Genomic DNA, 12766 nt, shown 5'->3' on the forward strand with positions numbered 1-12766 from the left:
CTGTCGTGTTGATATAAACTTTTTGAGTTTTAGGGCTATTGGGTAAAATGTATCCTAGCTAGCTGAGGTTGAAATCCACGTATCTTCATAATTTTACTGTTAAACTAAACAAGAGCCTAGTTTTACGTTTAGTCATTTTAGTAACATCTCCTAGTTTTATGTTTGGTAAACATAAAATCAGGAGATGTTTCATGTTGTGTGTTGGGTTAAATATTACTAATATTTGCATTAACCATGGGTCTGGAACCTATGGCTCGCGAGCCATATATGGCTCTTTTGATGATTGGATCTGGCTCGCCGATAAAATTAAATACTGTTGGCGGAAAGCGCAATATTCATTGGATGATACTGGCTGTTCATATTGAAACAGGTCAATACCCCTTTTAAATAAGCCCGACAAGTGAAAAAAATGACGAGTATCGTACACTTCAGGTTGAATGTACTGAATGTTTCGCCTTTGTGGAGAGAAAATGTTCTGATTCTAATTTGCAATGAAACAATACCATCGATGAAACAGTCGAATGTCAGTGGCACGTTGACAAGCCCCATGCTAACGTTAGCATCATACTTCTGCGAGAGACAGTAGAAAGCAAGTGTGGAAGCTAATGAGTTGTGTGCAGGCTAGCTAGCAGTAACTTTGCGTATGGACCCGGTAAGTTGACTTTCATTCAGATCGTTTGGCTGGATTTTTACCAATCATGAGGAACGGAAACCCATTCATGTTAATGGTGAGTACTATTGGATTGGATTGGATTTGATATGCCTTTATTCGTCTCACAGTGGAGAAATTTACTTTTCACAGCAGCAAAGTGATGAAAGGAATGAAAGTACAAAATACATGAGCTGCTGGAAAGGCAGCCACTCTCGCGGCGCCGTCTTGAAGTCAAAAGAACAAAAAAATCGAAATAACAATTAATATGACAGCATAGAGACAATATGACAAAACAAAGACACAGAGAGACATTCATTCTTCAGGACTTGCTGTACCCTCTTTGTGATGACATGAAGCAGTTCTGGATGAAAGAGGAGAGGATCAAAGCGTCTTTCCACCAGTGGATCAGGGACATCATGGTGAAATGTGCACTATCACAATGTTATTTGAAATAATACATTTTGTTGAAAAGTGTGTGCGTGTGTGTGTGGCTCTCACTGAAAAACATTTCTAAATACAGTGAGACCTCAACTTACGAACTTAATTGGTTCCCAGGCAGAGTGTGTAAGGCGAAAAGTGTGTATCGCCAAAAAAAAAAATCCCATAGGAAACCATTAAAATGGGAATAATCCGTTCCCGGGTTTCCATAAAATACAGTGAGACCTCAACTTACGAACTTAATTGGTTCCCAGACAGAGTGTGTAAGGCGAAAAGTGTGTATCTAAAAAAAAAATTCCCATATGAAACCATTAAAATGGGAATAATCCGTTCCCGGGTTTCCATAAAATATACTTTTCAACTAAATAAGCCTTAAAACTACGCACAACATACCTTATTCTATGTATAATAAGTGTGCAATTGTATTGTAATGAAAGAAATACACTGCATTGTATCATAAAGTCACTTTATTTACATTTGTGATGGTCATTGATGGCTTGATGGAATGGCATTGGAGGTCGAAGGTCAAACGGAATTGCTATTTGGAAAGAGAGGTGCATTACACGAGGACTGTAATTAAAGAAATAAACTGTGCTGTAAGATAGTTTTATTTACCTTTTTGATGGTCGTTGATGGCTTATGGAAGGAGAGTCACCTTCCATAAGGACTGTTGGTAACTTAACCTCTGGTGCTGTTCGGTCGTGTGCTTCCTCCGAAGATCACTCCGCCAGCCGTGGTGGGTGTGTATTATGAAAATAGTGCTTATTATAAGGTTTAATTTTCATAAATTTGACGTTTGTAAGTTGAGGTCTCACTGTACATATTTTACTTTTATGGCTCTCTTCGTCAAAAAGGTTCCCGAACCCTGACATTAACCTTTAACATTTAGTGTTTATAAAAGTGATTAAATAATGACCTTATTGCGATGGCATTGTAACCTAAACCTAACAATTGGCACTTTGGTTGTGAGAGAGATAACCAAAAAATGAATTCACATAGAATTTATTCCAAACAATTTGATCTAATACCAAATTCTGGGTCTCAGCTCTGTTATATAGAAATATTTTTGTGTCCTCAAAATCAGTAAGAGAGACAAAAGACAACACCCAAACTTAGGAGCTCAGATTTAAAGGGTACCATGCACGTGAATATTCAAATTTGGCTCAAACTAAGAAATCAACTTTTCATTGGATCCCGTCTGCGGTGTCGTCCTCAGATTGGTTCCTCTGACCTCTCAGACGGTGGAGGGGGGTTAAGTTGCGCCTGCCAAGCAAACATTAGACCTTACACCTCCTTAGTATGTGAGGACCAGCCGCCCCCCACCCTTTAACCGCCATCCTTGCTTATCTCCTTGTACCTGTAACACACGTCTCCAGCCAGCAACTACACTACTTTTTTTGTTCTTTTATCTATCTACTGAAAGCAAAGCAATATTTATCCTGGTTAAACTTACTATTTTAATAGTTATCTTGACCACTGTTTAATATGGCTAAATAAATGTATTTATTTGTGTCAGTATTAAAAAAAACACAACTGTAATCTTAATGGATGAAAAGAAAACGCATGTAACCCTCCAAGCAAATGAGATTTTCATATAGTGCTACATTACCTGTACTTACAAAATTAGATCCTGGATGAAATATGTTAACTGGAATTTTTTGCAAGCTGGAATGCATTAATTGCATATCCGTAAGACGGTTTTCGAGGTTATAAAATGAATCACGCTTTGAGGTAGACATTAGATAGGTACTTTTCTAGCCTGCTGGCGTAAAAGGCATCAGCAGAGTCTATTGATGAAAAAGTAGGGCGACTGATAACCACAAGAGAAAGGAAACATCTGCAAGGTTCTCCAACATGTACGTCATCACCATAATTGTACTGTTGTTGGTTTAGTTTTTTTTAGCGCCGAACTCAAAAAGCAGTAACGTAAAGAGACGCGAAGAACATTTTCGTGTCGTTTTCGTATCTCCGATGAGAGCAAATGCTCTCTGTCTGCGAAATGTTCTTTGAGGTCTGCACGAAAAGTGGTCAGGCTTGATTTTGTGAAGCGGTGTGTGCTCGCGTCTGGGCTTTTAAAATGAATCAAATTAATTTGAGAGTCATCAATGCGGACAGCACAGCCGGGTGCACTTATCATAGCTTGCCACTTTTTATTTATTAATTTATTAATCTCGCTTGATGTTTACTGAGACACCCATTCTTGTTACGTAGCTCGGGGATTTTTGACATTTTCTTTCTTTTTCAACCTTTTTAGCTGTGTTAATATAAATCGCTGCAGTCAGGCCAAATGTTTGTTCTTCCAAAATCATCACCCCCCCCCCCCACAAATGGCATATTGGTTCAAACATTAGCATTACATATCAGTCAATCATATCACAGTGGCAGTGGGAGAACCATTTACAACGGAAATCCACGATACGATAAACGTTTAGCAAACAATCTTCTCTGTCCAAGTGAACTTGCATCTCACTGATGAAAACGACTGAATGATATTTAGGGATAAGATGGACAGATCCCTATAATAAATATATCATTGGACACCCTATAGTAGACAGCAACTGTTTACAATTATCATTGTGGCATTTCCTCATATTCATGATAAGCTTTTGACCCGCCAAAAAAGCTCCAAGTGGTGGTGACTCTACTCAAATCACAAAAACCAGTAGTTTGGCAAATATTTAACACATTCGCCGCCAGATGATGTGCAAAAATGTGTCCACTCCAGTGCCAGGGTTTTTGTCATTGTCACTCAAATTGCAGGACCCACAGAATGTTGAGATTTAGGACTACATCAACAATCAATGCAGCGTAAGACAACTCCATCAGAAATAGAAAGTTTATGTTGATTTTATTTGGCTCCAATGTTATCTGCAATGGAAATGGGGGCGGATGTACAAAAGGCAAATGCTGCCCCCTCGTGGGAGGGGGAAAACATCGACAGAGGTCTGACTGTAGATATTTAATTTTCACAAATTAAATATCCAAACAACTTGATTCTCATCCCCTTTCAAGAAAAACCAAAACCCCAACAAATTTGGAAATGGCGCTCCACGTCATGCTTTTCAATTCCAGAATAAATTTGGGAATGACCTTGAATTAGTTAACAATTAATGAATAAAGAGGCCTGAAGTTCTTTTCTGGCCTCCTCCAGTTGATATTTACGGTCAAAATAAACATGAAAAAATATAACTTAACATTGTGTATTCAAAAAAATAATAATAAATCCTGTTTGTTAGCTTAACGCTAATGCTAAATAGCATCTCAAGTATATGATACAACTACAGTAAAACCCTTTTTTTCCGTTTTGTTTTTCTTGTCATAGTTTTATTTATAGCGGTCCCATATATAAGTGAGAGTTCAACCAAAGTTACTATTATGAAAAAAAATAATTATAATCATAATCATACGATCGTCTTAACTTCGTTTTAACATACAATCTACGATACTTTAACATTTGTACTTATCGAGTGCAATAATACAGCAATTGGAGATTTCATAAAGAAAAAAAGATTGAAACCTTTCCATGGCATTGAACGACAACATCAAGTGCCACTCAAAAGTGAACAATCCCATTATTATAATAGTTGCTACAGCTCTTCTACGGGCTTCATTAGCTTTTGCGGGTCACCTCTACTTAATCACGCCTCTCGGATGATTGACGGCTCCAAGCATTATGGAATTATTCATTAGCGGTTCAGACAGGTGAGACGAACCATTTGACTTTGACGCTGGTGAACGCTATGCGCTTTGTCCCAGGATGGAAATATAGTACAGTACTGTGGAAAATTTGGCGCTACATTTGTTATTAATCGGACACAGAGTTAGTAGATTATTTCCACAAAGGAATAAATAAAATGAGGAACAAAATTACATTCACTATAAATTAAATTGCCAAAGTGAAGAGATCACCACAAAAACAAACAAACAAAACATGCCTTTCAGCAGTTATCTGGCGCAATTGTAACATGCACTTAGCGAGCTGACGATCCCTGATCGATATAGATCAGGGACAATACAGATATTCCACCGATGTGGCCACTGTAGAGTGCCTCATTGTTGGACTAAGTCAACATACAGAAGGAGAAAAGCAGCGATAAATAGAAATTCTGAGCCTATATCATATTTACAAAATGCTAACTTTTGGCTACCACAAGTGTCGGAAACCTATGGCTCGCGAGCCATATATGGCTTTTTTTATGATTGCATCTGGCTCGCGATAAAAGTTAATACGTACATATTCTCGCCTTTTCGCTGTTCATTTCTTGTTTGGGCGGTAGCTGGCGGAAAGCGCAATTTTGATTGAAGGATGCCGATTTATGGCCGTTGATGTCGAAACAGGTAAACCCTTTTAAATAACCCTGATAAGGGAAAAAAAATGAGGAGTATCGTATACTTGACGTTGAATGGACAGAAGGATTCGCCTTTGTGGAGAGATAAAGTTCTGCCATGATTCTAATTTGCAATGAAACAATACCATGAATGAAACATTGAATATCAGTGGCACTTTGACCACCCCCATGTTAACGTTAGCATCAATATCCTGAGAGAGACAGCAGAAAGCAAGTGTGCAAGCTAATGAGAAGTGTGCAGGCTAGCTAGCAGTAACTTAGCATATGGAGTCGGCGAGTTGACTTTCATTCCGATCGTTTGGCTGGATTTTTTGTTTTACCAATTATGAAGGACGGAAAACTATTCATATTACTGGTGAGTATTATCACAGTTATTTTAAATAACATTCTGACATTCTGTTGAAATCGCGTGTGCGTGGCTCTCACTGAAAAACATTTGTAAATACAGTATTTTACTTTTATGGCTCTTAGTCAAAAAGTTTCCCGACCCCTGGGCTCGCACATGATGCAACAGCTATAGACAGGCTCAGATGTATTTATTTTTAAACACTTTTTTGAAATATTTAACAACGTAATGTGGAAGTGAAAAATACACGATAGATAAGTGGACACCATAAATAAGTTCATTGGGTGCCTGGCAACTTTGTAATTGTGTAAAAAAAATACAGAAAGCACGTCTTAAAAGTTTAGCCATCCTCCAGGGAGCACCAAACATACTATCAGTCAGGACACCGTTAGCATGTTTACGACGAGATCAAAGCCTGTCATATATTAAAAAAAGAAGGGTCATAACATGCCAAATGCAAACTGACAAACCTTTAATATTTCTTAACTGATGCAATTTGTACTTTTGAATGATTTAAAATTACATTTCAACCCTGATTTTAAAGCATGGAGACGTTGTGACTAGCGGTGCACTACTGCCCCCTCGTGTGGATGATGGGGAACAGCTGCAGTCGGGCACCTAAAAATTAAGGTAAAGATTGCCCAAGACGATATTTTCTCAAACAAGGCATCGCTTCTTTTGTGTGAGTCACTTAATGATAGTTAAAAATATTTTTTTATATAAATGGGTTGTGATTATTTTTCATACAAATGTTTCATGACGTGATTACGACGATTTGATTCAAGCACAACCATTGATCCAGCAAGAGATCAGCGTACGTACAAGAGAGTCAATCTTTATTGAATTTATTAAGTTGTATTCAGACACTCAAAAACCGATCAGGCCCGTCGCGTGGTTAAAACCCATCGAGCCGTTAGCGGGGGTCACAAGCACTCGCTCGTATAAAATGAAGACATGATGATGATCCACACTGTGTGCAATGCAATTTTAAAAGTTCCTTTCCAACGTGACAACAGAGTTGATTTTTTTGTTTGTTTTTGTTTTGTTAATAACACTACACAGAGCTAATTAGAATTATTAAAAAAAAAACACCACAGCTTTACCAGTTGGAGACAAGAAGAGAATGAATACAAAAAAATTTTAAAAAGCAAAATCAACTGTACAATTGTTCAAAATCTCTTTCGTTGCGTGGCCATTTCTACATGTGCGGTGTTGACTTAGGTGTGGGGGGGGGTGGGGGTCAGATGATCCATGAATCCTCCAGGAAGCAAAAAAAAAGGAAAAAAAATCCCTCCTGTTGGAACTGGGGAGAAATGCAAGGGGGCGTGAAACATGTCAGGATGAGAGCATTTTTTTTGTGGGCGGGGAGCGTTTGTGTTGGTGAGTTAGTTTACTTCAGGCGTAGTCGTGATAACATGCAACCATTATACTGATGTATACTTGTTTAAAAAGAAAAGTGTTTCAAAAGAAAAAGTAAAGGAACAATGACAAAAAAAAAACAGATTTTAGAAATGCAGCTATACAAAGTCTTTCGCTATTTTGGACTGGGGTGGTGAGGAACAAAGTGTGTGTGTGTGTGTGTGTGTGTGTGTTCGTGTTTTGCGGTGGAGGGGCTAAAACCAAGATGAAGGTGGCCCTCCTAGTTACTGCAACAGGTGCGGCTGCTGGGTTGGGCCGACTCTGTCAGGTCTACTCCCCGGTTTCGCCCGCCGCTGGCGCTGGTTGCCTGGGGCTCATTTTTCGGGAGCTTCTTAGCTACAATGATATAAGCACACAGCGTCATCAAAAAAAGTTTCCTCAGGATTTGAATGCAAAATCTTCTTGCACGTTTTTACGTAATGCAATTTTTGTATGAAAAAATGCAATTCGCAGTAAAAACTGCTGCCACAGATCTTGATTTGAGCAATTCCAATAATGATGGCAAAATGAGGCATAATGAAGCAACGAGGCTTTCCATCCAAATGGTTTGCCTCATGAGGTCTCATTTGTTCCACTGCGCCATCATGTAGAAAATAAATGTCATGACAGAGAGTGATTAACACATTCACCACCATTCACAAATTTATTCGGGAATTGAAAATATGACGGAGAGCGCCATTCCCGAATGTGTTTTTTGTTCATGCGTGGGTGCCGATAAAGCGCTCCATGTTACCGCTTTGTTCCAGCTTCAACTTTATAAGCTCTATAAACCAATATATGGATGTATTACATTGTATTTTGGACAGCCACCCTCATTTGAAGCTCATATAACCCTAGACTGATATAATTTGGGAATTAATTCTTTTTTTCTGATAAAAGAAGAGAGTCTAAAGTTTCTAACGCTGTATTGGCCGTTTATGTAGTTCTAAAACTCAATATTCTGTGGGTCCTGCATTTTGAGTAAAAATGACAAAAACCATGGCATTGGAGTGGACACAATTTTGCACATCGTCTGTCAGTGAATGAGTTAAACAGCCTCCATCACACCACATCAGTGGAATGGCCACTGGACTGACTGTTACTTTCTGTGTGCCCGCCCGCCTTTGGCCCACTACGGGCAGTATAAGAGATGTTTCAACTCATCTCTCGTCAGTTCATCACTAATGCTAGTCATTTATCAAAGACAATATAAGACCGAGTCTGGTTCAATTGCCTGTCTCCGTGTGTTGCTGCCCCATTTGGGTTCAATAGGTAACAGAAGCTATTTTTCATTTGAATGAAGCTAAAGAACCAGATGTGTTAGAAGAACTAAATTAATGAATGTAAAAAAAAGAGACGAGTAAAGTCCAGAGCTCTTGACTTACAATCCAGCCTTTTTTTAATGAAGCAGATGAATAAGTACTTTTTACGTTGTTTTCAACAAGTATCTGTACGTCTACGTTCATACACATGAGACTTTTGCCACCTCTGGACCCAACTCAGTTTTGATGATAAAAAGTAGCAAGTGAAAATTACAAGGGGCGACGTGCACACACCCAGGAATGAATTTATACATAAAATAATGCTGCCACAGATCTTCATTTGAGCTATTTTCACCATTTCTAAATGGTGTTTTTACAGTATGTTGATTATAACACGTTTCTGGAGGTGATGCTCACCAATGGCCATGAAGATCTCGTTGACGTTCATGGAGGTCTTTGCCGACGTCTCCATAAAGAGCAGGCTGTTGTCGTCGGCGTACGACTGTGCGTCCTGAACACAAAATACAGTCCATGATGTCAGCGTCATGATCGTGCATGTTCCTAAAGCGTTGTTGCGTTCAAGGACTATTTTCAAAACTCAAATGGCTAAGCCAAACTTCATTGTGTCACATTAAACAAACAGCTGAACAAACGGGTATGGTAAATGGTCACGCACCTGGAAGTCGAGCGCTCGCTTGCTGGCCAGGTCGGCTTTGTTGCCGGCAAGCGCGATGACGATGTTGGGACTGGCTTGCCTCTGGAGCTCCTTCACCCAATTCTTTGCTCGCACAAACGACTCCTACGTGGGGCGGCAACAATAATGTTGTCATCCCGATCACATAAGCCTGAAAACTCCTTTTGTTCATTTTTTAAGAGGACATGAGTCATAACTACTGTATATAAATAAGCGCTACTACTAGTTAACAACCATTTTAGGTTGTACCACATTTCACCAGCCGCGGGGTGGAAAATATGTATTTTAAAATGGTGACAGATTCAATCTTGTAAATCAAAACTATTCTTAGAGGTGATAGAGTAGTCACCGACTTCTTTGGCCAAACGTTTATCTTTGGTTCCATTTTACCTGTGATCCTAATAAAATGCCCCCCCCCCCCCACGCGATAGAAAATGGAATGATCTACCTCATTGGTGATATCATAGACCACAATGGCGGCCTGGGCACCTCTGTAGTACATGGGCGCCAGACTGTGGTAGCGTTCTTGACCAGCCGTGTCCCAGATTTCAAACTTGACCGTCGTGTCGTCCAAGCAGACTGTTTGAGTCAGGAAAGCAGCTGTGGGGAGCGCAATATGGGGTTGTGTTAACGTCAGCCATTTTTAGGGTTATAACAATCAGTGCTCTATTGAGCCTTGCTTTTTTTGTTGTTGTTGATGTTTTTGTGTTCTGTTTTGTCACTTTGTTGTTGTGTCATGTGGAACCAATGTGGATTGTTTTTCAGTGTTTTTTTTTCCACGACATTTATCAAGGACAAGACTGTGCGTGGTGGTTGCGTTTTCTCAGCAGCACTGTTTTTGTTTGGGAAGAATGTCGGTGTCATTTGACTGTCATTGCTGGACAACTTTTTTTTGGTTTGTTTTCGCGCCTGGAAGTTGCAGCTTGGAAATGAAGCAGATTTATATTTCCTGATGTAAGCAAATCTATTGTTTTTTTTTTTCCATCAATGGACGCTACAGCTTCCATGTTTGCTTTCAACATCCAGATGCTTTGCAGCAGCTCCTGTGTTTTGTTTTTGTACTTCTTCCTTTCCTTTCATAACTTTGATGCTATGAAATGTAAATATCTCCACTGCAAGACTAATAAAGGTTGATCCAATCCGATGTTTGCTTTCAAAACTTTGTAGCAGATGTGTGCACATTTTCAGCATGACATCACTGATGAAAGGACACATTGATACTCTCCACTTTCGTCTACACATGCTTACAAGCAAAACGTTGCAGAAAAGTGGTTAAGCTTGAATGACTGTCTGTGTCGTCTGTGTTGTATTATTTTGTTCTTTCAACTTCTAGATTGTGCCGTGAGACTGGCTACCTTCATAGCAGCTCCTGTATGTTGTTCTCTTATAAATTTTATGTTACAAATTACTAGTTTTCAGATAATATATTCCTAGTTTTGTATTTTTTTTCACATGGAAGTGCACATGTGCCTTCAACACAGACGCTTTGTCATTTTCAGTAACGACCTAGGCAAAACTCAGTTTATCCCTAAAACACAAATGTCTATGTTTTTCAATCAAGACTTGGACCATAATTGATTGACAAAAACATGACTTCCTGATTAGACGGGGCTGTGGCGCCACCGTCTGGCATCTTCAGACGTTTGAGGGGCGCAACACAAGCACAATAATGAGCTAACATATGATGATTCTGTTTGTTTGTTTGCTGATGACAGGCGAGACAAGAAAAACCCAAACCTCCAATTGTGCTCTCCTGGAATTCATGGAACTGTCCCTTGACGAAGCGGAGCACCAGACTCGACTTCCCTACCGCCGACTCTCCCAGTAGCACGAGTTTGAACTGGCAAATTTTGTTGCCGGCATTGGGCCCATTGGGTCGGGTAGCTCCCCCTCTGCTTGCCATGTCGCTTTCGCCGGACACTTCCTGTTGTGGATGCTGGGAAAAGACATGGGCAAATGTCACCTCAACAATTGAATGTTGAAAACTCCTGCTCTATGCAAGTTAAGCCACAAGTGAGAAAACTCTGGAGTTGTCCTAAGATATGGAACACTGCAAATTTGGCAAACTTGCTGATAACTCTCACCAGCAGACACGCAAGGTACATGCAACACTGTTGTGGCTACTCAGTATACATGGACTAAACCAGCTATCGTATTTTCACTGTGAGGAGTCTCACCTCCCACCTCAAGAGACTTGAATGAAATGACCGTTCACATCAACTGAGTCATCGGAATGGTTTGGCATTCCCAATGTCACACGACAAACACTGGTTGCTTTGACAAATTCAACAAGCAGTTGCAGCAACTATGACAATGTTCATGGTACGACCTAATCTCAACATTGAGATACTGACGTCGTCATTTTTCGGTCACAGGTGTGGTGCAATGGCCATAAAACAGATTTCTGGAAAACAATGTGGGAAAATTTAGGACAGAGGCAGTTTCTTTGGCAGTTTTGCCTAAGTAACATAAAATTACATTCGCAGATAAACAGACCATGTGATTCATTTAGCACAGTTGACTGCGAACTGTTGTCGCCTCCGTGGAACGAGAACAAGTTGAATTAAGCAACTTGTTCGGTTGGTGTTGTTTAGCGTGAATTAGCACAATACTAGCTAACGTTAGCAGAGCGGCTATCTTCTAAGTTCGTAACGTCGTAACCAGAGGCGATTTATAACTGGTGACAATGTCAACTTGACGGCGCCTGGTGTCGCGGAGCGTGTGTGTACATTTGCGTGTTAAAGTGTCGCTTTGGCAAACACTGATGGTATGTGCGCTCAATTTGGGTGTGTACGGCTAATGACAGCTATCACGTTAGCCGTCAATGGCAAACAGCTGGCTAACGTCACAACGTTCGCTGTCTTATGGGTCAAACAAATGTGATCAAAATGCTTCACAGGCGTCCATGTTGATAATCGCAACACATCAAATAGCGCAACACAACCAGTCGAACATGGCTGAGTCACTACGTTAGCGGTTTAGCTTGCTCGACCCCACTACAGCGTCGTCGTCAAAGGCAGGCTAAGGCTAGCAAGCTATCCCGCAAAGGAGGCGCTCCGCTCGGAGTAGGACGTGTTTTTAGCCGCGGCCGCGTCGGGTGGAGTCCCCCTCTGGTTAGCCATCAGCTCGCTGCCTCATTTTGGGCTTCTTTACTCACCCAGCCAAGAGACGACGCTGCTGTCTAATGCTGCTGACTGAGTCCCACACCCAAAAACAAAACTACGCACTTTGATGTCTGGCAGAATTAGTGAAACATTAGAATTTTTTTCAAATTATTTTTTTGCTCCAGCAGGCTCCGCCACTTATCTCAACTTCCCTGTCGGCTTTGTACGAGCGATGATGACAGATCGTATGACTGCGCCTGGCAATCCTCCTACGTCTCACCGAGCCCCACCAATCAAACGCGATACTCCATTCTTATTCTTTGCTGATATTTTATTTGACGCGTCTGAAAACACAAACATGCCTGAGAAATGAACACAAAATGGCGATGTCTCCATTCAATATGATTTTTAATTTGTTCGTCTACACGTAATTCGTGTTTTTTTTACCGAAATATTTGCTGTTGTTTTTTTCGGCTACGGTTTATTTAATATCGCGTTTACCGGGCCGCATTCTTATTTCGTT

At 40.3% G+C, this 12766-nt stretch overlaps 1 protein-coding gene across 1 annotated transcript; it reads right to left on the bottom strand.

Annotated features, from left to right (window-relative positions):
- Positions 1 to 6600: 6600 nt before the first annotated feature.
- Positions 6601 to 12484, bottom strand: LOC148896315 (ras-related protein Rab-5A). Its single transcript, XM_088999645.1, has 6 exons — positions 12297 to 12484; positions 10877 to 11075; positions 9588 to 9739; positions 9122 to 9244; positions 8863 to 8956; positions 6601 to 7540 (listed from the first exon to the last, which is right to left on the bottom strand). Exons 2-6 carry the CDS (start codon positions 11040 to 11042, stop codon positions 7425 to 7427), a joined length of 651 nt encoding a protein of 216 aa, XP_088855771.1. The 5' UTR covers positions 11043 to 11075; positions 12297 to 12484; the 3' UTR covers positions 6601 to 7424.
- Positions 12485 to 12766: the final 282 nt, after the last annotated feature.

Source organism: Hippocampus bargibanti, linkage group LG06 (genome assembly GCF_051943395.1).
Source record: "Hippocampus bargibanti isolate YZ-2025 linkage group LG06, ASM5194339v1, whole genome shotgun sequence".
NCBI classification, from domain to species: Eukaryota; Metazoa; Chordata; class Actinopteri; order Syngnathiformes; family Syngnathidae; genus Hippocampus; species Hippocampus bargibanti.